Genomic DNA, 25,723 nt, shown 5'->3' on the forward strand with positions numbered 1-25,723 from the left:
TTCCCTATATATCAAACAAAGATTTCAAAGTTGTGATTAGCTTCAGCATTGATTTTGAAGATTTCCCGTTATATTAAAATATGTGATGTTCTGAATTCTGATTCTTGGCCGGTATATCAAACTAACCCGCTTTAAAAAGTGGGAACCTTCCATGGTGCCCTTAACACCACCATAAAATGATCAAATGAAGTGATGTTCCATCATAAATTTTATTCCGAATTATCTTTTCACTGACAAGACCACAAACAAAAACATTACTCTATACTCTAAAGTTCCTACATTGTAACTGGCCAGAATTTGAGGAAGAGTTAGATTAAATATAACCACAATCACATTGTCATTATAAAATATTTCCTCACAAAGTCTTCCTTTGGGGTGTAGTGGGTTTACCTCATATAGCCACTATCTAGTACGACTTACTATGCTATATCATACACGTCCTTTGAATTCTTCCACCTTCTCTTGTTTTAATCTCACAACTCAAAGTGTTGCAACCACCAAAAATACGTATTTGTTATGTTTTTATCATTATCTGAACCTGTATTTGCTACACATCAACCACCACACACATATATATATAGCCCACGCATCACTTTAACTTCAAAATCCTAAGGGGGTCTCTTTCTCCACTCTTTTTGATTTAGCTAATATGGTAGCTTCTTCTCTACCTTCTAATACGTTACAGTGTGTATATGTAATCTCTTGACTTGCATTAGTTCTCTTAATTCTTTTGTGTCTTCTACTATTGCAGGAAGTTCAATCAGAGCAAAAATGGATGGACAATGGACCCTCTCGCCGGGCCAAATGGTGGTACTCAACTTTCCACACTGTGACAGCCATGATAGGTGCTGGTGTTCTCAGCCTGCCCAATGCCATGGCATATCTTGGATGGTAAACTGAAATACATGTTTGAACAAGTTTCTCTTGAACACTAATCAAGGAAAGAAAATAAAAAGATAAAGTAGACTGAACTTCTTTGTAAACTAAAACTGACTTACGGGGAAGTTTAGAACACAGTTTCTATGAAAGTTAATCACATAGATTGCTCTTCGCTTATACGAGAAGTTCATTCAAACAAGGCCTAAAAACGTAAGATGCAGCGTAAGTTGTTAAACATGGGTTGTAGCTGAATGTTTATTATCTCTTCTCTTCTGTACAGGGGCCCAGGGATCTTGATGTTGTTGTTATCATGGTGCCTGACCTTAAACACAATGTGGCAAATGATACAGTTGCATGAGTGTGTTCCTGGAACTCGTTTTGATCGCTACCTTGATCTTGGTAGACATGCTTTTGGACCAAAACTTGGGCCATGGATTGTGCTCCCCCAGCAGCTAATAGTCCAGGTTGGGTGTGATATTGTCTACATGGTTACTGGGGGGAAGTGCCTAAAGAAGTTCATGGAGATAGCATGCATCGATTGCACACAACTCAAACAGTCTTACTGGATTCTGGTCTTTGGGTCCATCCATTTCTTTCTTTCTCAGCTTCCCAATTTCAATTCTGTTGCTGGGGTTTCTTTAGCTGCAGCACTAATGTCATTAAGGTGGTTCATGATCCCATATATCTATTATTTCATTATAAACTAGCCTTTGAACTTGATAATTTATCGATCCCAAGTGCTAGCTTGCCATACAAGGACCCAAGGAAGAGATAAAACACACAAACATGAGATAAGGATAATGATCTATCTCTGAAACTAAGAAATTGATTGAAAAAGATAGTTAAATGAAAGATGCGAAGTGTTTGATTCTGTAGTGAAACCAAACAGAAGCAGAGGTATGTGGCCTTTAAACTCAAGGTAGTAGTTGGTGAGCTGAGCTTTTGATAGATAATATCATAGTTTTGCAAACTCTTGATCCTTGTTTTTATGTTACAAAGTAAATTTTAGAAGGCGATACTCTTCTCACAGTATCAAATTATACTACTTTGATAGGAATGAGAGTCACCAACCATGTGTTCTTTTCGTTGATACGTTGTGGTGTAGTTTCCATGTCATATTAACACGTGATAGGATGAAAGTAAAAGTAAAGCAAGTTGCAGATTACAAGTAGTGATTGCTATTAGAACGAAACTTAAATATAGTTTACCTCGGTGTGTTTTTATATGGTTTTCCTCCAATTAGAATTTGAGTTTTACTTCAATAATCTATATTGACATTTAATGAAAACTTTTATTACATGGATCACCAAAGTAAACTCTAATTTTTATTGAAAAAAAAGCAAGACCAGAACACTTAAGAAGCAACTGAATCTACGTTTTGTCCTTATTATTATTATTTGAATAACACTATAACTTACTTTCATGAGGTTTCTGGTTGAAGCTATTCAACGATAGCTTGGTTGGCTTGCTTGACTAGAGGTCGGATTGAGAATGTTAGCTATGCTTACAAGAGAAGCAGCAACACTGAGTTCGTGTTCCGGGTCTTCAATGCGCTGGGTCAAATCTCATTTGCATTTGCTGGCCATGCAGTGGCCCTTGAGATTCAGGCTACAATTCCATCGACCCCTGAGAAACCATCAAAGATACCAATGTGGCACGGTGCTCTCGGTGCCTATTTTATTAATGCAATATGCTATTTCCCAGTTGCACTCATAGGATACTGGGCATTTGGGCAAGTTGTTGAGGATAATGTGCTTATGGCACTAGAAAGGCCTGCATGGCTTATTGCCTCTGCTAACTTGATGGTCTTTGTCCATGTTGTCGGTAGCTACCAGGTCAGAATGCAAAAACCAAGAGCTTCTACTCCAAGTTATTTATGTTGCTTAAATAATTGTTGTGGAGAATATCAATGTAGGTCTATGCTATGCCTGTTTTTGACTTGATTGAGAGATTGATGACCAGAAGATTGAACTTCCCTTCAGGATTAGCACTCAGACTCGTTTCTCGATCTGCTTATGTTGGTGAGATTGAAAACTTATCCATGCTAAAACTGCACAAAAGAAAATTGTTTATTTGTTAAGTACAGAGCAAGGGGATTGTTACCATGAAAAGTCTTAATGTGACAAGAAATTTAAAAATGTTTCAGCTTTTACGTTATTCATTGGGGTCACTTTTCCTTTCTTTGGCGATCTTCTTGGGTTCTTTGGTGGATTTGGTTTTGCTCCCACTTCATATTTTGTAAGGCTCTTTGCTTTCTTAACTTCCTCATGCCATGTTCATGTTAAATTGTGAAATCTTCAAGAACTGTATTAAAAGTAGAAAAACAATGATCCGGCAAGTTAACTTTTCAGCTTCCTAGTATAATGTGGCTGATAATCAAGAAGCCAAGAAGATTCAGCATCAACTGGTTCATCAATTGGGTAATGATTAGCAATTCTGAAGGAAACATTCTAAAATAGAATACTAAATTCAGAGGATCTAAGAGATGTTTCCTGCATGCATTGACCCTCAGTTTATGTGTCTTTCAGGCTGCAATATACATAGGAGTGTGCATTATGTTGGCATCAACTATTGGTGGCTTGAGGAATATCGCTGTTGATGCCTCTAGTTATAGTTTCTATACCTAAATTTTTGCAATAATAATAATATGGCAAATATAATCCAGTAAATCAAACTGGATTAGATTATCTAATTAATTAGGTCTTTCTTACTTTTATCAGCTATGGGTTGTAGCCTTTTCCCACCATCTTGTCTTTTCTTGTAGTGGAAAAACAATCTCTGAAAGTTTATTTTGTCTGAGGTTATTAAATAACTTGGTTACTGCTGTAGTTTGTAATATTTCTAATAAACTCCTGTAATTATAAATAACTCTAATAACTCCAAAACGAAATTTTTATTAAGAGTTTTATATGTGAAATACAAGACTCGGATTAAAACGTTCAAATAATTAGTAATGTTTATTAAAATTATTAACTTTTAATTTACATATAAAAGTGTTGTAATTTAAAAAAAAAAATTGAAGAAATTCACAATATAAAATGTATTAAGAAGTGGGTGAAAGAGTGAGGATATTCATACAATAGGGAGCTTCAAAATCAAATGTATCAAATCTGATGTGGTGAATTTGGCGAACGGAAGGAGCAAAATGGCGTCGATAACAGGACCGCAGATTCTGCTGCACTCTCGTTCTCCGTCGCTGAAGCTGAAACTGAAACCGTCATCAGCCTTTCTCCTCTTCCCAAATCCACCGTTCTCCGCAAAATGCACACGGCGTCGCGCCTTCTGCTCCATCAATTCCAATTCCAAGCCTCACGCTTCCACTTCCATCGTCCCCGACCTCCTCCATTACCTGAACCATTCCTGGACTCAATTCCACGCCACAGGTCTTCTTCTTACAACTCTCAACAATCAATATCCCTATCCTAAACCAAGATTCGATTAACCTTCAATTCCTGTGCAGCGGAAGCTAAACGACAATTACTCGCCGCCGGTTTCCACATGCTCAACGAGAATCAAGACTGGGACATCAAGCCCGGAGGACGCTACTTCTTCACGCGCAACATGTCCTGTTTGGTCGCTTTCGCCGTCGGAGAAAAGTGAGTTCGCTTCTTTCTTCGCTTTCTCTGCGCTCTGTAGTCCTTCTTTATGGTTCTCTTTGACGGCGTCGTTTTGCGAAGGTACAATGTGGGCGATGCTTTTCACGTGATTGCGGCGCACACGGACAGCCCCTGCCTGAAATTGAAGCCCAAAACGGCTTCGTGCAAGTGTAACTATTCGATGGTGAACGTTCAGACTTATGGAGCTGGGTTGTGGTACACTTGGTTTGATAGGGATTTGAGTGTTGCTGGGAGGGTCATTCTCAGAAATGGAGATAATTCTTTTATGCATAAGCTTGTCAAAGTCGATAGACCCATTTTGCGCATTCCCACACTCGCCATTCATCTGGACCGGTATATATTACTGTAACTTTTATGCCTTCTATTAAGCTAGTTGGTTAATTATTTTGCTCGGTTAAGTTGGTTTTTTCTGTTGTTTGTTTTCCTGTGACTACGTAGTGGGAACACTGTTCTCTAGTCTTTTATCGTCTTCATTCGGAACTGTCTTGGATCCAAAACATTCAGCACATAGTATTGATTCCAATTTGGTGGACATCTTGGAATGGAATGGGGAATATCGGATGGGTTTTTCTATTTTGGTCTATTCAAATACAAAAGAATTAGATGGTGAGTTAAAAAATGATTTTTTTAGTGAAATGACCATGATCACTTTCATTTGATATTTCGGGTAATAAAGTTTAATGTTTGGTTGTGCAAAACTGAAGATTATGGTTATCTTTGTACTGGTATTCTTGTCCAGGCTGAAACAACTTTCTTGTGCTTTATAAAATTGAAGTTGTTCAATTATTGTAGGCTATTGTGTAATAACTATCACTGTTACTGGTAACTTCGGGGGGATTTATCTGGTTATTGTAGAGTAATTTTGGACCAATCACAAAATGACACGTGGATGATGTTAAAATGTTGTCAAAAGAATGTTGTCAAAGTATCGTTATCCTTTCCTATTTGGCCCCTTGTTTTTTTCCTGTACTTTTTGTCATCTGCCACTGTTCTGCAACAGAAACATGCAGCTAGCAGCAGATCCTATCACCCTCTCTTGTTTGTTTTATTGTTTAGAACAGTGAACCAAGATGGTTTTAAACCAAATCTAGAGACTCATCTTCTTCCTTTACTCTCAATAAAATCTGAGGACACTTCTTTGGAATCCAAGGAGAAGAATAGTGCATTGTCATCCAAATCTTATCATCATTCGCTGCTAATGCAGGTAACTATTGTCTTTGGTTATTTCAAGTTGAATGTGAAGTATTGTCAAAAGTTTGAACAGACGCCATGTTCGATTCAAACTAGCTGCACTTCTTTTAAATATTATGTATTGCAACGGTCACGTGACAGAAAACCCTGCATATCCAATGAAAAAGGATATTGATTTCAAACCCTTGTCGATAAGATTTGATTTGAAAAGAAATACAAGTGGCGATGCCAATTCAATTGTTGTTCACTATTCTTTCTGGTTTGAGACACTTCTAATAAAATCCTGCAGACAATAAAGATAATTAATTTAGATGATATTCTTTTTTAAAATCTTATCAATGTACCAAATTCATTATTAATAAGTTTTAAAATTGTTTCCTCACTATTCATTAATATAAAACACAAAATACTCATAAAATTTAATAGGCTTAAACGAGGAAAAGAAATCTAAAATTATATACAAATTATAAAAGGCCTTCTGAAAAGGACCAACAATTTCTTCTAAAAATGTGTTTTACTGAGGAAGTATTATAAGAAATATACTTGACCTTTAAAATTACCATTCTTCTATTGTAGTAGAACTTTATTAGTGACAGAAAATTGTACACACAGTCTTTAGTCCATTACAAAGCAATATGTCAATCAATTGGTATCATTAGATTTTGGTATGTAAAGGCATGGCAATATGTGCGAACATTGGGAAGATTTTAAGTCAGAGAAAGTAATTATTCCGTTGAGACTAAGTACTGTAAAACAAAATGTCTTATTGCTTTCATATATTAGTTCTCAAATCAAAAATATGTGAGAAGGATTGAATGGGTTAATTAGAGTAGCTGGTAAATAAGAAAAAAGGAGGCAACAAGGAACATTGTGTAAAAATGATAACAACAGCCTAACTTCTAATGACGCTACATGAATTCACATGGGAATGGTTTGATGCCTCTGATTTTTATTTCAATGCCTGAGTTAGCTTGGATTTTGGAATCGGTTGCTCAGTCAAACTAGATTGATTTGTAGTTGTTTTAAGAATTGATATGGGTAAAATGAAATGCTTTTATTCTGCCAATGGAATTGTGATGTAGTTTATCCGTTCTGATCTTAAATTATTTGTTTTTTAACTATAAATTACTGAATTGCCTATCCTTTGACTACTATTCTTTACAGTAGCCCTTATATTAATTCTCAGGTACTATCAGATGAATTGAACTGTGATGTTGATGACATAGTGAACATTGAACTGAATGTTTGTGACACTCAACCTAGCTGCCTTGGAGGTGGAAACAGTGAATTTATATTTTCTGGAAGATTAGATAATCTGGCTTCAAGTTATTGTGCATTAAGGGCACTTATTGACTCATGTGAATCTCCGGGTAACTTAGCAAGTGAACATGCAATTCGGATGGTGGCTTTATTTGACAATGAGGAGGTATTTATTTTTCTTGATTTGTATGCTTAATGCTTATAGATGTCAGATTTTGTTCCACTTTTGCTTGCTAACAATAGGTTACGTGCTTATTATGTTGAAAATTGCTCAAATTAAGATCAAAATACCCGCGATTCACCAAAAGCACCAAATAATTGTCTCTAATTGAAGAAAAAAAAATACCCGTAGGGCATAGTTTAGAGTTTCACTCCCAGCTACAAGTATCGATACAACATTAGAATAAAGTATCAAACAGAAAGATCATAACTGCTTCTCTTCAATCCAAAAGCAAGGACTAAATTAACTAACCTTCCACACCAGACACGAGGTAGATTATTTCAACCCTTTTGGGGCTCTGTCCCTGAGACAATGTTGAGAAGCAATTACAGAATAAATGCAAATAGTAAATTATTCTATTAATTCGATCCATCCACTTGGGGCGAGGCATCCAATAAATTGTTACGTCCAGGATCCCTTTTTTTAATAATAAATATTGTTAAAGTGCAAGATTAGGTGGAATTGTTTTCTTATATGGCATTGCTTCATATATCATCAACCTTACTGAAGTGTTATATGACATTTCACCATTGATTTTCGGATATGTCTAACTGCCTCTATTTAGGTGGGTTCAGGTTCTATTCAAGGAGCTGGAGCACCCACCATGTTTCAGGCCATGAGGCGTATAGTTGGTGACTTGGCAAATAACTATGTTGGTGAAGGCTCTTTTGAGCGCACTATTCGTCAATCATTTCTTGGTATATGATCCACTTGTCTTCATTCCAAAGTAAATTTGAGGCATTATACATAAGGGTTGACAACACCAACTTGATTATAATATTGTGGTTATGGATCTTTTGCAAACTTTCAGTTGTCCGTCATGTGTTATAGATTGACCAGAATACCTAATTACAATAGAATCTGGAAAGTCACATTATGGACTTTGGCTGGAAAGTTCATAATTTGAAATATAAAATAAGAATGCTGTGTTGTGGAACTTTATTTGGTTGCTAGATCTATTAGAATGCTAATTTGATTTTTTGGGTACAAACCTAACTTTGGAAAGCAAAAACAGGGAAAGAGGTTAAGCATGGACTTCTCTCTGGATTTGATGAATATGTGCATATGATTTTGTCCTGCAACATTAAAAATTTCCCTTTTTGTTAGATGTTAAATCTAGTAATAATATAATATTTCTATTTAGGTAAAAGATCATACTCAATGGAAAATAGTAATAAGCAATAGTAAATTTGATGTCCTTGTTCTCTGATTCATTGATTAACGTAATATTTTGAAAGGGACTGATGGGAATCAAGATCCAAATAAGCCAGAAATGATCCATTGTTAGATCCTGTCCTGCAACATTAAAAATTTCCTTTTTTGTTAGATGTTAAATCTAGTAATAATATAATATTTCTATTTAGGTAAAAGATCATACTCAATGGAAAATAGTAATAAGCAATAGTAAATTTGATGTCCTTGTTCTCTGATTCATTGATTAACGTAATATTTTGAAAGGGACTGATGGGAATCAAGATCCAAATAAGCCAGAAATGATCCATTGTTAGATCCTGTCCGAAGGAGTAAATCACCCATCTGCAAAGTGTATATCAGAAGAGGGCATCTGACATCTTAATGCCCCACTGACAGTTCCTGTTAATCAGTTATATATATATATATATATATATATATATATATATATATAGAGAGAGAGAGAGAGAGAGAGAGAGAGAGAGAGAGAGAGATGTGTGTAGTTATATAGGGAGTTAGTTATGTATATATAGGGAGTTAGTTATGTCAATTGTGTGTATCTTTTAAGTATGGACTGGGAACTCATCTCTGTAAGAGTCTGCTACTCTAGGACAGCGACTACTGCTGTACCATTTGTATTTTATGTGATTTGTAATATTATTCATTATGTATCTATTGGCTTTATATTGGGGATCACTAAAGTATCTTTTGGATTGCATCCTGAATAGTGTCTGCGGATATGGCCCATGGAGTTCATCCAAATTTTATGGATAAGCATGAAGAACTCCACCGACCAGAGCTGCAGAAAGGATTGGTAATCAAGCACAATGCAAACCAGCGCTATGCTACCAGTGGAATCACATCTTTTCTTTTTAAAGAAGTTGGAAAAATCCACAACCTTCCTACTCAGGTTATTCTTCTTTTTGGTTGCATTAATTTATACTCATGAAACACCTATTTATAAAGTCTGAACTCTGAAATGCAGATTATTTTATTGACATGTCAACAATATGAAATATAGGAGCATCAAAATAAGTTAATCTATTAACTTCTCCTCGATTGAGTAATTTTTCCTGAATTAGTTCTCTCAATGTTAGTTAAATTTCTCTTGAACCTTAGTTATTTGAGTTACTACTTTGGATTAATTTGATTTAAGTTATCTTAATTATTTGAATTACTGTATTAAACCTTTTCACATTACAACCTAACTCCATCGCCAAGAACTATAGACCAAGTATCCAATGAAATTATCAGAGTACTTTGCGTCTTAACAATCTTTGTACTTTGCTCATTGTTGATTAGAATTATTAGCGTAAAGGTTCATCCATTACAAATTCAAGAAACAGACATATATTTTATTATAGATTTTACTCAATTATTTATTTATATCTACAATGTAAACAAATATTTTTAAACAATATCAAACACCAAACGAATCATTTTATTTTTTACAACTAGAACATAAAAAAAATAAAAAAAATTGCTTTTTAATTACATGAAATTAAAGTAATTTTATTCATCTACATGTACAATGCACAGAAATAAAAACAACAAATAAGAAGACTCTAGAGTATATACTTCTCTCTTCTAATTTGTTTTAGATCTAGAACTTCCTAATACGAACAAATTTGTATGTCTACATCAACTCCTGCACTTGTGACTAGCATTCTGGTGGATACTTTCTATGTGCACGACAGCTTAGCAAGAGATTACCATCCATTTATGAATTAGCGTATCAGTTTCCATTACAGCAATTATTTTATACTATAAGTTATATTGTTAATCACAGACCATTGGAGATAACTTACTAATGCTACTGTGTTAGTATACTTTTCTTTAGGAACCTCTCTATCTATACAAAAGGAACTTTTGAATCATTACAGGAAAACAGATAGTAAAGCGCATGAATAATTGAAAATGTAAATTAGTGTGTAAACTAGGAGAGTGTTGTATCTTCTTTTCTCTGATTTGTTGATCGTCACATTACGTAATTGAGGCACCTATATAAATAAATTTTGTTTACTCAAATTGTAGGACTTTGCTGTCAGAAATGACATGGGGTGCGGATCGACCATAGGTCCAATACTTGCTTCTGGAGTTGGCATCCGAACTGTTGACTGTGGAATTGCTCAACTTTCAATGCACAGGTATCAAATGATTTTTGCATGAAAACTTCGATTAGAGGGACAATAAAATAATGCCTATATTCAATCAAAGCCTGTCACCATGTCATATGCTTAGCCAGTCGGCCTTGCTACCAAAAAGGTTATATGAATAAGTCTGGTAGTCAGTTCAAATACACCTTGCATATGTAATGAGCAAAGATGAAAGTCAACAAACCATAGGATTTGTTAGTATTTATAAACAGAGGGGGAGAGGAACCAAATTGTGGTATTCCGTATTTACATTTAAGGCTTTAATTTCTCTTTTAGAATAAAGTGCAAGTTGTCGGTATGTTGCCTCTATAATCGTTTTTTTTTTGTCTTCCTGAGCACATTAGCTGTTATCGTGGTCATATTCTTGCCTTCTTATTGAAATCCTTCTTTTGCAAATAAATAAACAAAAGGTCATGCTGGAGGGAAATAGAAGCCAGTGTTCTATTTTTTTTGTTCCATTCATCTCTGACCCACTACATGAATATTGAGTCGAGTCTGCTTTTGCTTGGATTGCAGTATAAGGGAAATGTGTGGGAAGGAAGATATCGACATTGCTTACAAACATTTCAAAGCTTTCTATCAAAGCTTTTCAAGCGTAGACAAGATGCTGACTGTGGATAACTGAGCTGTGTTTTGTACCATGGTAACGTTTCCCGAGTAAGTGCTAAGCACTAAATTTTACGATGGCTTTGCTTACCTGCTTCAAACTTTAGCACAAAACTTGATTTTCCTCCTTGAACTCAAGCAGATGAACTTTCTTACCAGACTTTTAGATGCATTATGCCAGGTTTTTATTTTGAAATTCTTTTTAATTGCCCAAAGGGTACTTGTAAATATGTTAAATTAAAGCATGGATTTTCTTGTCAGTGGTTTTTACAATGTCGGAGTACATGGTTAGAGTAGCACCATAAAATCTCAAAGTCTATTTTCATATTTAACACTAATTATCGGCACGTGCCACCGTGCCAGGATTAGGATGGAATAGAAACTGCAATCAATACTTCAGTGCTGTTTTACACTGTTTTATACTTTACCATTAAAGAAATGCAGCTATAAACTGCTGTGTTGAAATGTATGATAAGGGGCACACTAGTGAAAAGATAATGTATTATTTAAATCACTTAGCAGCAAGCTTGGTTCGGAAGTTCATCCGTTGAAATTGGTACTGATTATGGAGATTCCAATTTAAACCTAATAACTCAAGTAATTATATCATGATATCCCGAGTTACTGACATGTGAGCATGCCAAGATTTACCGACTTTGGAAGCTACTATTCTGAAATAGGTTTATTTCATGCCCAATTAAATGCATACCCCATTCAGTCGTTCATAAAACATAGGAGAATCCTAACAATGTCATTGTCTGTCCTTTATTAACTTTTCTTGCTTAGATCAATTTTAGGAGTCACGTACTCTCACATTGGCTTGGATAATTAAGTTATTTGATGTGGTATTTTTAAGTTTGAAAATTTTCTTAACAGACTAGTATTTTCAGTTTCACCTTTTTGTTTTGTTTTGAATCCCATCAGATACAATTTTGGTCCATGAACACTTATTGGGGGCACTTATAAAAAAATAAAGCAGAAAAAATCTCTTAAAACAATATTTCGCCGATTTCCAATACGTAAAAAGTTATTAGAAGCTAAAGGCTTTGTTTGTTTAAACTTAAAGGAAAGTAAAAATGTTAGTGATTTAATTTTTTTGTGAAAATTTGGAACTGTTTCATTTCAACTTAAAATAAACTTAAAAGAAAAGTAGAAATGTTAGTGATGTAAATGGTGTCTAGAATTTCTATTTTGAGAAATTACTCCATATAACTTAAAATAATTAAAAAATTATGTCTTTCTTTTCAAAATCGCAAATATCTGGAACTTCATAATACGATAACAGATTCAAAATAAATTGTTCTTTTATGACAAATAGCAAACAAATGGACTCTAAAATATGTACTTAAAATCAATTTTAGATATCACACTTAATTTTCAAATTAAACCATGACCAAACACAGTTGGTGGTTTGTCATTTCATATTGGTAAAATAACATTAAACATTGGCTACCTCACAAACTAGTCACTATTTGCAATCAACCCACAACACTTATTCTTTGTTTGAAAGATGAGAAGAAAAATATGAGAAATTAGTAAAATAAAAACGATAAATTTTAAAAATTTGTTTTTGGTATGCTCTCGTTTTTTACTTTTTAATAAAACACAAACTTAGTTTCATGAATTCTTTCTTTTGCGCAAAACTCAGACCACAGATGTTCGGGCTTCGACATGTCGTACTGTAAAGTGAAACATTAGAATAAACCACCAAAAGACACTTCTGAAAAACTAGTATTAATCCCGCCACGCGGAGGAATTCTGACACCTGGTTGTGGGTATTATGGACACACTCTGCATTCCATCATCGCTTTTATCTTTTATTTTAATTTACTTTTGAAGATGATGAGAAATTGGATGTTTCTTTTGGTGGGTTTGGCACTGGATGAATGGAAGGAATGGTGGGAATTCTACCCCTCAAACAAACCCTTTCCTCCCGTGCAGGGAAGAATAGGGTGATAGAGATGATGGTGAAGAACAACGGAGAGGCAGAGGTGCATTAATTGTACTAACTATTAATCTCCAAAACAATGAATGGGCTTTTTTCATAAACTATATTGTAAATAAATAATTTGTAAGAGACATCGCCCAGTTCACCATTCACTACCTTTCTCACTTCCACCAATACCGTGCATCGGTTCTCTCCTTGAATGCAACATTAACCTTTAAAAAAAGTCAAGGGGAAAGAATGAAGAAAATAGGCGATCACTCTAAAAAAATGATAATATATGTAAGATAATAAGGAAATCCAGAAAAAGAAATGTTAGAACTGAGTGAAATATACAAGTTAGTCATGTATTATACATGAGGTCAAGGATAATTCACCAGACGATATTGTAAATTATAGCGACTAATGACTAAAGCTTGGAAAATTCAGTTAAATCTCAGCATCAAAAGTTGCTGCACCTCAAGGCAAATGACGTACTGATCTCTTTAACTGAAACCCCTAAAGCTTGTTGAAGGAGCTGTAGCCAAAACAACAAAATCACAAAATGTAAAATTAAACAAATTCCTTTAAAGGTCGTTTTAACAAATGCTCCATTTGCAATCATCCTCTGATTGACAAGCACTAAGCTAATGTAAAATTTGATGTGCACTGTTAACTACAAGAGAGTATGGAAGATGAAAGAATGAAACACTAATTGATGTTTAATTGAGATGTATTAAAATGTATTGATGCGTTCATAAAATCAAACCTTTACTTGCATTACACATAATCTTAGCTAATTACTTAGAAAAGCAAATCATGGCACGGCAAGGAAATAACGAAACTTAGAAAACTCTAAGAATTTAAAAGATATGATAAAATATTTTTATATATACTAAGACATACCTTCATCCAAGTCAAGAACAAACTTTTTTGGCTCCGATTCCTGTGAAGAAGTCCTCATGATCAACAGTAGACGCTCTAAAATCTCCTCAAAAAATTCAATTGTCTACAAGAGACACATTCACGGACTGGTGGAAGATGCAGGAAGCATCCCTGTAAAGCCGAGATTGGAAGGATAGATCAATGCTGGTGGGATGATCTTTCGGAAATATGCAAATCCATTCCAACCAAACTCAGCCTATATGCCTGCACTCCAATCAGCTAAAAGAAAATTGGAGCTTCAGTAGCCCAAGATCTTACATCTTGTACCTCTGGCTGACTGGGTGCAGGCATGGCCCATGCCCCTCACCGGGGCCGGGCCAATCCAAAACTTGCATCAGGTGGGGGCTGATGAGACTGCAGTATCAAGTAAAAGAAAGAGTGCAATTTTTAATATCCAAAACAAAGCAAAACAACAGATTTCTAAGCTACGGACACTAGATGTGTAACATAAACATACATCATATTAGTAAAAAATCACATGGCATTATGATAAGCAGCGTAGATGGAATTAAATTGAATTTACAACACATAAGAAAAATCTACTAGCCACAACTGCCAGAGAGGTACTGAAAATACACTACTTAAAAGGACACCAACTACGAAGACTAAACAGACAATTTTCAAGTGTAATCCAAGAAAAGGTAAAGCACAAATTTGCTTTGTAATGCAAGATAATACATAAGTTAAATTGCATTGTAAATCCTCACGGTTTTGGGGGAACATTCAAACAAGTTCTTGTTGGGTTTTGACTAAATTTATGAACATATTTTTTACTTAGTTTGAGTTTTGTTAGCAAACACAAGAAAAACAAATCATTCATAGCCAATAACCACCTATTATTTCACGACTTCATGAACAGGCAGGCCTTTGACAGGTCTCACCTCCAAAGTTTAAAGATGCCAATTGTGATTGAAATTATATATGCTAGTACTGAATGTTCTGTAATTACTAACATGATACATGGCTAATTTCATCATTCTAGTGTCATTTAGTGATCGATATCTTTGTGTAATATACAAAAGTTGCACTTGCATAGTTACTTTGAAGTGCTGCATATGTATATGAAATTTGCTTTTTATTTTAAAAGGTTCAATCTGTTTACATGTTTAAGTCGAATAAATTCTCAATTGAAATGTAAGATCAACATCTTAAGGTTACGCTTTCAGTTAGAAAATACAGTATTATTTTTCAATAGAGCTCTATTTCTCTACAACTGATCAAATGTTTTTATTTAAATCTTATAGAACATTAAAAATTGTATAATTATGGCCACACATGTATATCAATCAAATTGGCAGACTATGAAAGATAACTTACCTCATGGTTTTAAAGATACTCATTTATTCTATTAGAATGCTGATCTACATCTGTATATAACTGCCATCAAAATCCTTTAATGGTTTTAACAACATGGACGTTTATGTAACTAAAGCTTTATACAACAATTTTGAATTGTTTTTTTTTCGTTCATGTTAGAACAAAACATATTAGAAGCAAAACATTAATCAACTAACAAGGAAACTATGGACCATATAAAACACTGCACATAGATATGGAGGTTATGGTTGTCATTATACCTGTGCAAAGGGTTGGTGAACATGTTCATGATGGATAAATGGCATTCCAGGGCGCTGACAGGGATACTGAGATGAATGCAGATACATGGTTGATGATGAGTGTGCACCAACTTGATTAGGATTAAATGGGGGCATCATGGTCTCAGGATGTCCATATCCAATTCCAGCAGGTGTTGATTGTGCAGCCCATGGCCCAGGCATATGCTGTGGAAGAGGTCGTGGTTGGTGTTCAGCAGAAAGCTGGGGTCTGTGAGTGGATCCAAGTTGTGGAAACTCAGTGTTGTAATTCAATACTGCCGTATACATTGGCTGTATAGCATATGATCCTCCATTGAACCCAAAACCAGGATCAAATCTTTGCATGTACCTGCTATACAAGTTATAAGTAGACTATTAGGCTAATTCATACATTAAATATAACTCAGTGTTTATCTTGCATACAATCACATGCTAAATAACAAAGAAACTGACAAGTTCCTTGGGACTTCAGCCTTCCAAAAAGGTTAATTATTATGATATGTGATAGACTCGAGCATATTGTCCTGAAATTAGAAATGGAAAAATGGATTCAATTCGACCCATTGGATTGGCCTGTTATAATTTAATGAATATCAGTCATTGGTTAAACAAGGCAGGCTGAGTTGAATCACTCAACCCACTGACCCATTATAACCCACCCCGTGTAACCCACATACAAATAGTTTTGAGATGGGGTTGAATTGGGCTGATCAGTGACCCATTATTAATTCATGTTAGTTGAGTATGGCCTTTGGTATTTGCTTTGTGGTTTATTGGTGAATTGAGACTTATTTTTGACAATTGAACTTATTGTGTTAATGAACTATAGAATTCATATATCTATTTTTGAACTTGTAATGCCATTGGTGATGCTTCAAGAAATAGGATGTTTTTTATGAAATAATTAAGGGCTATGTTTGGATGATTTATATTTTTTTCTATTTTTAAATTTATGGCAGACCTGGCCTGATGAGATAAGACTTTCTTGCCATTTTTGTAGAAGGGACAACCTTCTATAACCCATTCTTTAAAAATTAGTCAGACAATCCAACTAACCCAACTGTTCTGAAATCCCCCACCCGGAATATTCATTAGTCACCACATTATTCTAAAATAACTGCAGAAATATTTCAGATTCCTGCTATAATATTTAAGTATTAAAATAATCGCATAACAATCATTCAAATCTTTCTAGGGGTTTGAAGAGAATTTGCAAACAAACAGGGAAGACTGAATATTTTGTTGAATAAAGCCAATTATCAAATATTCGTTCAAACAAAAGATTCATTAAACTAAATCTTCAATACGAAGAAGGTGCTATCAAATATTAGTATGCATGGGACAGTATATCTTAATGTGTGCTAATTGCAAAATCCAAATGCCTTGGTTATCAATTATTAATTTGTTGTGAAGAAATGATAAATTGACATCAGATATTCTGTCTACACTCCATAACTATAAGAAATGAAAGTGTGGTCTGACTATGAAGAAACGTACAGAAATTTATTATCACTTTTCGTGAAATGATTTACGCCATCAAACTCAAACCATTTATATTTTTACAAAGAACAAGAAACGAGATCACAAAACATAGCAAACAAAAGTGTGATAAAGAACGTAAAAGGCACAAATACCTATCATAGCTCCTGTCATAATCAGGATCTTTGCGGTCAACCTCACGATCCCGAAATATAGCCACCCTATTATTTTGCCTGTACCTACCAACTGTTTCCTTCTCTGTCCTACTTCTAGCCCTATTGGTATTACTTGAAGACTCAACCATCCCCCTACCAGAAGTGACATCAGATACCGAAGCTGATTTGTCTTCAACCCGAGGAACCCCCAATGAAACGTGCAATGAGTTATCCTGCTGTCTTGAGTCACACTCTGGCTTCCCAACTACAGTTCCACCATTATTGCTTGAACTAAATATCCTTGCTCGAGCCCGATTATATTCCTCTTTTCTCTCTTCCACACTTTTAGAGTTACTATTCTTCATTGAGTTTGAATTTGCATTACTAAGTATCTGTGTCCCCTTCTGTGGCCTCTGTTTGATTGCAACCTTCATGACAGCACTGTTTTCTGATGATAATTTCACTGGGATGTCAGCAAGGCGGATAACTGGAAGCCTACATTCAGAGGTTTTGCGAACAATAATTCTTGAGCCAGAACCGTCTGGTAAACTATTATCTAGTAACACCATTGACTGTAATGAGTAGTGCTGAGCCACCCGATGCGCAGCAAGCCTCAAATAGGATGTTGGAAGCTGCTTAAATTCAAGCTGCTGTTGAGTTGGATCACGAATAAAGTTTTCAACATCTTGCTCCATCCTCAAGACTGAATATCAAATTATAAGCCTTAATCAGTGGGGCGCAACATAATATTCTATGAAAACAATTGGAAAAGTAGCAAGCAAATGAATCACGTGAGATCGATAGAACATTTACATGTAAAATTTTAATTATAAATAACTATGTTTTTGCATCCTCATTTTTTCTTTTAACGTGGGGTCATCACTCTCCCCAGAAAATATATCTAGAAAGTCCCTGAAAACTCTAAATCTGAAAGGCACAAGAAAAGGCATCTGCAAAAATCCAGTCAAATAAAACACATTCTCTTGCGATCGACAAATTAGATAGTTCAAACTCAAAATTAAGGTCAGGAAGCAGCTTGGTTGAGTTTTCATATGATTTGACTCCTCTCAAATGAAACATTCACTATAGACGTGATGAATAAGGAATTAAATCTACTGATGAGAAGGTGGTAGAGAACGAGAAAAACATTCCAAATAAGAATCTTTCACTTCAAAAACCCAAATCCTTTCATATGGTGGCTACACTTAAAAATGCAGAAACTATGCCGGAATTGTTTCTCTCACCACACCGCACAAGCGTAAAATTATACTGGCAGTGTAGCTAATTACAGCCCAAAAATTTTAACAGTAATCAGAACCTAAATCAACTCCCTGATACCAATTATAACACCCAACAAAAGAAAATCTAGGATTTCGGAGTCTAATATAATTCACGAAATATTAACAAAGTAAAAATTTCTCTGAGAACGTTGAAAGAAACAAGAGCTTATAAATGCCTTCCCCCAACTAATTGATGCCTGTAAAGGTAAACCTACTTGAGAGTCGTTCGCGAGGGTTCTGAATGGCTTCGCGAAGGAACTGATCGACCTGATTGACGACGTCATCGGAAACCTTGTCGCCACTGGACGAAGGGAGCGGAGGAGGCGGTGGCGGCGGCGGAACGTCATCATCGGAGAGACGTTGGTGAGGATGGTTGGAATCCTTGCTGGAAGAGAGCATGAGGTTCAAGCGGTTCATGGACTCGTCCAAATCGGCGACCTCCCATGACTCGGGGGCTCCGAGATCCTCTGCAGAGCCCTCCATGGAGAAACTGCGAAGAGATGAAAGGGGTTTGTTAAGGGGTTAGGGAATCGAACCTGATTCTGAAACCGTGGAGTATGGCGTGTCGAGTTTCATCAGAAGATTCGGTTTTAGGGTTAGGGTTGGGAATTTTGGAATTGGGGCAGAGTGAACGAGAAGGGGCAAAAGCGAAGCTAGATAGGGTTTGGGTTAGAGTTTGACGACGACGATAGATGGATACACCCTCCTTCCTCCCACGTGTCCCTCTCTTCTGATACTACGCTATTTTTTACGTATTTATCATCATTCATCATTCATATAAATAAATTTTATATCTAATCAAATTCTATCTACACTATTAAGTTCATCCATTAAACATGAGTTTTCTACAATTAACAAAATATTATAAGATTGATTTTATTAATAAAATAAAAATATATATTTTTGGTCAACAAAATTTTATTTGGTCATCACGAGAAAGGTTTTATATTCTATAACTCTAAAATTAAAAATATAAAAATATTTATACAAAGTTAAATTTAGTTAGGTTATAAGAATTCAAAAAAATTATTTAAGAAGTGAGAAGGATAAAAAAAACATGAAGTTGTAAGGAAAAGAAAAGCTATTTTACTTTAAAAAAATTGAATTATATTTAAGCCGAATAATATCAGTCAAAATGCCTCCAATAGGACCTTCCTGTTATTATTTTTAGCTTATTTTATTTGGAGATTTAAGTGATAATAATGTTTGATGACCAGATTAAATAGAAATTAAATTTTAAAATTAAATGAAACTTTGAGAATTTTCAAAACATTAGTTATCTTTCTTAATTTAAAAGACTGATATGAAACATGATATACAAAAATTAAATTAACGATTTTTTAAAATATCAACAGACATTGTTTTCAACTGAATGTTTTAGACTTTTCCTTCATAAAACTTATTTTATAAGTGTGGGTGGGAATCTAGAACTTTTGAATTAAAAAATAAATAAAAATAACGATGTATCAGAAACACTTTCTTCTAATCAACTCATTCCATATATAAAAAATTTTCCGATTATACGAGACAGGTAATTAAATTTTAAATAGAAATAGTTATATATACTTTTTTTTTTGTTTTCTCATCATTTTTTAAAGTTATCAACACTTTAACTAATATTTTTTTTAAAAAATGCACTATCTCACGGATAATAGCCCCACCCAACATGCAACATCACCACAAACTCAATAATAATTGAAAAGCACTTATTAAAATGGAATCGCAGTTTTTAAAACTTAATGAGACTCCCTGATTTCAATGGACCTAATCGGTTTTATAATTCTAAAATATGTAATTGCTTCTTTAACCTTTCTATTTACATCCCATCATTTTTAAAAGTCCACATTTTTATTTTTGTACATAAATATCTTCAAAATATTTAGAAATACATATTATAATATAATAATCTATTATTATATTTTATTTTATACCAAAGATATAATATATACAATTAACAGTGTATGATATAAAAATATGTTATTATATTCTATCTTTAATATATTATTGTATATAACATTATATAATTATCTTCAAATAACAAATTTTATTATATTTGTTTATTCATAACTTAAGAAACATGTAAATATATTATCTATCACAATGATAAAAAATTTATATAATTCTCATGGATATAGATTCTTTAAATTATTATTTATTAAGAGTTTTTTTAAGTGGGTCTTCCCCTCTTTCTCAATGAGACTTTGTCCATTTTATCAAAAATAAAGATTGGTTGATAAACATTGGTTCTTGAAAGCCCCAAACTCTAATTCAGAGACATCTCAACTAAATCCAATAAGAACATCTTTTATTGTTTTACATGAAAGTTTTCTCATTCGTATAGATAGTGATGATTACATAGTGTTGTATGTTTGTGTGTTCTTTGTACTGGTTTTAAGGCAAGTTTACATGACTCGTATAAATTGAGCTAAAAATGGTTCAACAAAACTCATTTTTTGGTGATCCAAAAATTTTGTAACATGGATTGACTTATCATTGATGGTCTCACTTTCCAATGTTTTATTTTTTCAGTTTATTTTATATATTTATGACAGTATAATTGATTCACTTATTCATTTTTTCTACAATAGTATAAGCAAAATGTTTACCCACTTCTCCAAATTTATATACTATTATATAAAAAAATTCATCTATTTGGTATTCACATTTTTTTTCAATTTTATTTGACCATTTCTTTTAAATTTAACTTTTTAAAATATTTAACCATTTTTCTAATTTAACAACTTTTTAAATTTAATCCTTTCTTGATTAACCATTTTTTAAAAGTAAATAATTGTCAGACCTCGGAAAACGCACCCAAAAACCCCGTCAGAGTCATTTAAAACGCACCCAAAACCCTCTGCGCGGACGTCAAGTGTCAAGCGTCGAAGATTTGAAAATCAGATAGTGGAAGGCAGGTGTCAGCGAGTGAGCGGACGTTCGTTCTAAAGTGAGAAGCAAAACTGAATTTTTGAAAACCTCGTTGCACTCACTCTGCATGCGCCCTTTCTTCCCCAAAATTCTGATCCTTTCATCTTCTCCTACTTCTCTCTAAAAGCTTTCCATTTTCTCTACCAAAACTCATCTATTTACTCCTCCGATCATATTTCAGAAACCGTAGAAGTGTTCCCGACGTCATAAGCTTCATTTTGAACCGATCATTTCCGAGTTCTGAAACTGGTAAGTTTCCTCTTCCTTAACCGTTCATTCTTGTAAACATGCAAACCAAGTTCTGGTTTCATGAGTCCTTAGTTTAATTCTGAATCCTTTTTGGTTTGTTATTTGATTTTGGTTCGAAGAGTAGTTGAGTGTTGAGGGTAGAAGGAATCTTAGTTTTTTTTTTTGCAAACCGAGTTGCAGTCCGTAGGACGTCCGTTCACACTAGAGGTAAGGGAAGCTTATTCAATTTAATTCTTACGTTTTTACTGTGTTGCATGGACGTTCTTTGAGTGTATGAAGCATGACTATGTGATGTTGATTATTTGATATGTGAAAATGATTACGAGTTGATGTGTGAGTAATATGAAATATGCTATGATAGAAAAGTATGAAATTATGAAGTTGTATGCTGAGAAATGAATTTGAATGTAAGTGAATTCTGAATAAGAAATTTCCCTATGATATTGAACGTTCGACATTGAACGGTCCTTGACCGTTCGGTGTTTCTTGTAAACTCTTTTGAAATTGAATTCTTTCATTTGGGAAGAGTTCTAGTTGAGGACGAGTGCCTTCTTGTAATAGTACTATGTTTGAGCGTTCGGCCAAACATAGATGTACTTGAGCGTTACGTGAGGAACTGAAAATCTTGTAAACAGATATTTGTATATTTAGTTATTCTTCAACAATGTCTCCAATGTGTTTTATCACAATGATTATTAATGTTCCTATTATAAGTTCAAATTAGTGATAGGTCTCAACTCTCGCTCTCATAATGAGTGGCGTTCGGTCTTATACCGAACGCTCATAACCATTTCAATTTATTAATCTTGATGAAACAACGTTCGTCCAAATTCAGTAGAAACTCCTTTACTATGTTCAGTCATTGACCGACACTTAGTCTCTCTCTCTCTCTCTCTCTCTCTCTCTCTCTCTATATATATATATATATATATATATATATATATATATATATATATATATATATATATATATATATATATATATATATATATATATATATATATATATATATATATATATATATACATATATGTATGAATTACTCTATGTTTGGTTCTTTAAAAGTCTTGGCACGTATACCTTTGTTGCCTCCGACCTAGAGTCCCCCGTACCTGATGTATTCTTCTAGTGTTGATCGTAGTGCACGAGAGTCAGTTCATTTAACTGATTCATGTTTTAAGTAACGTTCGTCACATATTGTATAGCTGTACTCGATTTATTCTTAAATTTGGAAGTAACCCCTTCAGTCTTATTCTATTCTGGAATGAGAGATTTCATGGTCTCGTTCCTCACGTTCGTCCTCGTTCTGAAGAGGGCTGAATGTTCGGTATTTGACGTTCTTGGAAATTGTGATAAAAATGGCATTAAAGTGAAGAATTATAAAGGATGAAAAGTATATAAGATGAATGAAAGGTTGTGGATTTTGAACGAGCGTTCCGGGGAGGAACGACTCATGAGTGAATATTTGAAAGTTGTAAGGTATGACTGTGGTAATGCTAAGCTGTCGATTCATCCTGATGTTCCGTGAGTACTCGTCCTCACGTAGAGGAGAGTAGGTTATGTGTGGGAACGACAGGAGGTCCTAGTCCTTAGGGTTACTTTGGACAGATAGGGCTAACCTCGGGTGGCAGCTGTTGAGGGCATTCCAGTTACTACATCACCCCGATGCACGAACGTCGTAGCTACACAGATTTCATACAGTCCGGACGGTCGGTCTAGTAATAGGCCTTGCTTGAAGCGTATTATTAACTTTATCTGTGTGTTGATGCATGAATTGTATGATTTGTAACTGAATTAAATTACGTAAGCTTACCCTGTGTTTTCCTTGTGTTGTCCGTCTTGTACGTTCGTCTTGTCGTTGCAATGATCATCCGTGTGGATGTGAGCAGAAGGAGACGCGCTTTTGGAAGAGGCGCTAGAAGAAGGAAATTTGGAGGAAGAGAACCTCGTGGAAGTTGAAGTTAAGGCCGAATCGTAGTGTGTTCGGTTGATAGTATAGTCTAATTAGTGTAAGGTGTCGTTCGACCACCTCTCCTTTATTAGGAATGACCGTTCGGTAAATCCCTTTTGTAAACCGTTCGGTCAGTTTCGTTCTAATAGTATAGTTTATTTTTGAACTCTTACTGTTTATGTCGTTCGGTCAGAACCGCACGTTTTCTTTAATGTAAGACTGAACTGATTTATTATTAATTGTAATTATTTCTATTGTATGGTTTATCACTGTATTTTGGGGATGTTACAATAATAAATTATATAAGAATTAAACAAAATTATCTATAGTTAAATTGTACAAATTATTTATTTTTATTTTTATAATTTAATTACATTATTTTTCATTAAAGATGAATAGTTAAGAATTAAAGTGTTATAATATCTAACTAGTATTATTTAATTGTTATTGAATAATAATATAATATTTAAAATACCTAAATTTAGGTGAGTTTAGTTGACTTCAATCAATCTTTAAAGAAACTAAACCTTTTTAATCCAACCAAACTCAAATTTATGGTAAGCAAAATTAATTCACGGGTTATAATCCATTTTAACATATTCAGTCATTTGAGAAGTTTGATTAAAGGTGTTAGTGAGGTATAATCCATTTTAACATATTCAGTCATTTGACAAGTTTGATTAAAGGTGTTAGTGAGGTAGTGATGATTTGTAGGATCGATATAAGTTGTTTCACATGCGTTGAGATATATATTTTCATGTGCGTAGTGGATAAATAACTAAAAATGAGATTTTTGGAAATTGAAATTTGAAATAATTAAATATGTTTTTACTCATTGAATTTCGACACAAAATTGAAATTTGATCATGTTAAAAATTGATACATTTTTATCTCAAACTTTAAGAATAAATGGATATAGTCATTTTAATTCATGTTAAAAAAAATTAACATGTCAAACATTTTTCCATTTACTTTTAAAGTTTAGAAATTAAAGTTTATAAAAATTTCAAAGAAAGACACACTCCAAACTTTAAAAAAGAAAAAAATGCCTAGTAACAGGTGTTGGAGATGAGATATAATTTTTCCATATTCTTAAAGTGAGTAAAATATTGTAAAGATTAATCTCGAGTAAGAATTTTAGAAATCAATTGAAATTATATAATTTTATTTAAATAGTTGCATTTTTAAAATTAAAGAATTTCAAATTTTTAAAGAATTTCAAATTTTATCTAAACTGAAAATTTGAAATTTTTCATATTTTTAAACTCAACATTTGATATTTATAATTTAGATCAAATTATAATCGTGAAAATTTGAATTGACATAAGTTCATATAAACTTTACTAACTATGATATATGATTAACCCAATTTAGTTTGGCATTACTCTAATATAATGTTTTGATCCAATTTAACTTGCCCAAACATAACCATTTTCTCTTGATCCCGTTTTAGCTTAATTCACGTTAAAACTTTGATTTAACTTGACTTGGATCGGAGTTTAGTTAATATGACTGGTCTGACTAACTCAATCCTACTAAACTCATGATGAATACAAACTAATTTAACTCAACTTAAATTTTTATTCAAATAAAATATATGTTTCAAAATAGACTTTTAATTTTTGAAATAATTACTCAATCAATATTTAGATGGATGAATATCTCTATTATCTAAAAAAATATAGAAGCAATATATAAATTTCATATTAATCGAGATTAGAAATAAAAATAGTTAATAAACATTTATTCACGTTTAAGAAAAATTACAATATTAATAGAAAAAGGATTTAAGAAACATTTTAGACAAAAACTCTACTTCAAATTAAAAATTGTTGAGATAAGAATCATTTGAACAAATCTACTCCTACGCTAAAGAGGTGAAAATTGAAATTAAATTTTAAAAGAAAAGGAGTGAGAGGGAAAATGAAAGGTCAGAAGAGACGCATTCGACCCTAAAAAATCTGTATACACTATTTCCTTTGCTTTTCTAAAAGACACTCAGTTGATTTTGACATTTATTTTGGAAAGAACAAGTGTCGCTGTTACAAATTTTATTCTTAATCTTTCACAAGAACACAATAAGTTGAATAAAATAAC

General features: G+C 33.7%; 3 protein-coding genes and 2 long non-coding RNA genes across 12 annotated transcripts; 2 read left to right on the forward strand and 3 right to left on the reverse strand.

Moving 5' to 3' along the window:
• The first annotated feature begins 345 nt into the window (after positions 1-345).
• On the forward strand, positions 346-3,668 carry LOC108326094 (lysine histidine transporter-like 6). The gene is made up of 8 exons (XM_017559364.2): positions 346-652; positions 752-891; positions 1,160-1,543; positions 2,321-2,714; positions 2,795-2,900; positions 3,026-3,117; positions 3,231-3,299; positions 3,408-3,668. The coding sequence occupies exons 1-8, from the start codon at positions 650-652 to the stop codon at positions 3,504-3,506; spliced, it is 1,287 nt and encodes a 428-aa protein (XP_017414853.1). The 5' UTR covers positions 346-649; the 3' UTR covers positions 3,507-3,668.
• On the reverse strand, positions 2,709-4,098 carry LOC128195886 (uncharacterized). Of its 2 annotated transcripts, none has more exons than XR_008247693.1 (3): positions 3,958-4,098; positions 3,033-3,283; positions 2,709-2,929 (listed from the first exon to the last, which is right to left on the reverse strand). It is a non-coding gene; the product is annotated as an uncharacterized LOC128195886 (long non-coding RNA). The 2 variants fall into 2 exon arrangements; XR_008247694.1 differs by having other exon boundaries at positions 3,033-3,183; positions 3,958-4,067.
• LOC108326093 (probable aspartyl aminopeptidase) lies at positions 3,941-11,530 on the forward strand. Its single transcript, XM_017559363.2, has 9 exons — positions 3,941-4,262; positions 4,340-4,475; positions 4,557-4,829; positions 5,553-5,700; positions 6,874-7,113; positions 7,733-7,865; positions 9,087-9,268; positions 10,393-10,505; positions 11,031-11,530. The coding sequence occupies exons 1-9, from the start codon at positions 4,025-4,027 to the stop codon at positions 11,137-11,139; spliced, it is 1,572 nt and encodes a 523-aa protein (XP_017414852.1). The 5' UTR covers positions 3,941-4,024; the 3' UTR covers positions 11,140-11,530.
• Positions 7,844-8,964, reverse strand: LOC128195887 (uncharacterized). Its single transcript, XR_008247695.1, has 3 exons — positions 8,546-8,964; positions 8,326-8,463; positions 7,844-8,243 (listed from the first exon to the last, which is right to left on the reverse strand). It is a non-coding gene; the product is annotated as an uncharacterized LOC128195887 (long non-coding RNA).
• A 1,560-nt stretch (positions 11,531-13,090) lies between the features above and the next one.
• LOC108326278 (uncharacterized) lies at positions 13,091-19,234 on the reverse strand. 7 transcript variants are annotated; one of them, XR_008247575.1, is made up of 6 exons: positions 18,714-19,234; positions 17,219-17,921; positions 15,567-15,933; positions 13,951-14,343; positions 13,524-13,582; positions 13,091-13,280 (listed from the first exon to the last, which is right to left on the reverse strand). XR_008247575.1 is itself a non-coding variant. In XM_052874186.1 (4 exons), the coding sequence occupies exons 1-4, from the start codon at positions 18,979-18,981 to the stop codon at positions 14,293-14,295; spliced, it is 1,389 nt and encodes a 462-aa protein (XP_052730146.1). In that variant the 5' UTR covers positions 18,982-19,234; the 3' UTR covers positions 13,329-14,292. The 7 variants fall into 7 exon arrangements, 1 of the variants encoding a protein (XP_052730146.1); XR_008247572.1 differs by having other exon boundaries at positions 15,567-15,936; XR_008247576.1 differs by lacking the exon at positions 13,524-13,582.
• Between the last annotated feature and the right edge of the window lie 6,489 nt (positions 19,235-25,723).

The sequence above is a fragment of the Vigna angularis genome, chromosome 3 (assembly GCF_016808095.1).
Source record: "Vigna angularis cultivar LongXiaoDou No.4 chromosome 3, ASM1680809v1, whole genome shotgun sequence".
Classification (NCBI taxonomy): Eukaryota; Viridiplantae; Streptophyta; class Magnoliopsida; order Fabales; family Fabaceae; genus Vigna; species Vigna angularis.

Coding starts and splice junctions, on each gene's coding strand:
- LOC108326094 (XM_017559364.2), top strand. Junction 1,544..2,320: donor GCAGCACTAATGTCATTAAG/GTGGTTCATGAT, acceptor TTCTGGTTGAAG/CTATTCAACGATAGCTTGGT. Junction 2,901..3,025: donor TTCTCGATCTGCTTATGTTG/GTGAGATTGAAA, acceptor AAAATGTTTCAG/CTTTTACGTTATTCATTGGG.
- LOC108326093 (XM_017559363.2), top strand. CDS start 4,025: ATGGCGTCGATAACAGGACCGCAGATTCTGCTGCACTCTCGTTCTCCG. Junction 4,263..4,339: donor GACTCAATTCCACGCCACAG/GTCTTCTTCTTA, acceptor ATTCCTGTGCAG/CGGAAGCTAAACGACAATTA. Junction 10,506..11,030: donor GCTCAACTTTCAATGCACAG/GTATCAAATGAT, acceptor CTTGGATTGCAG/TATAAGGGAAATGTGTGGGA.
- LOC108326278 (XM_052874186.1), bottom strand. CDS start 18,981: ATGGAGGGCTCTGCAGAGGATCTCGGAGCCCCCGAGTCATGGGAGGTC. Junction 15,934..17,218: donor TATGACAGGAGCTATGATAG/GTATTTGTGCCT, acceptor CTTGTATAGCAG/GTACATGCAAAGATTTGATC. Junction 14,344..15,566: donor TTCACCAACCCTTTGCACAG/GTATAATGACAA, acceptor TTGATACTGCAG/TCTCATCAGCCCCCACCTGA.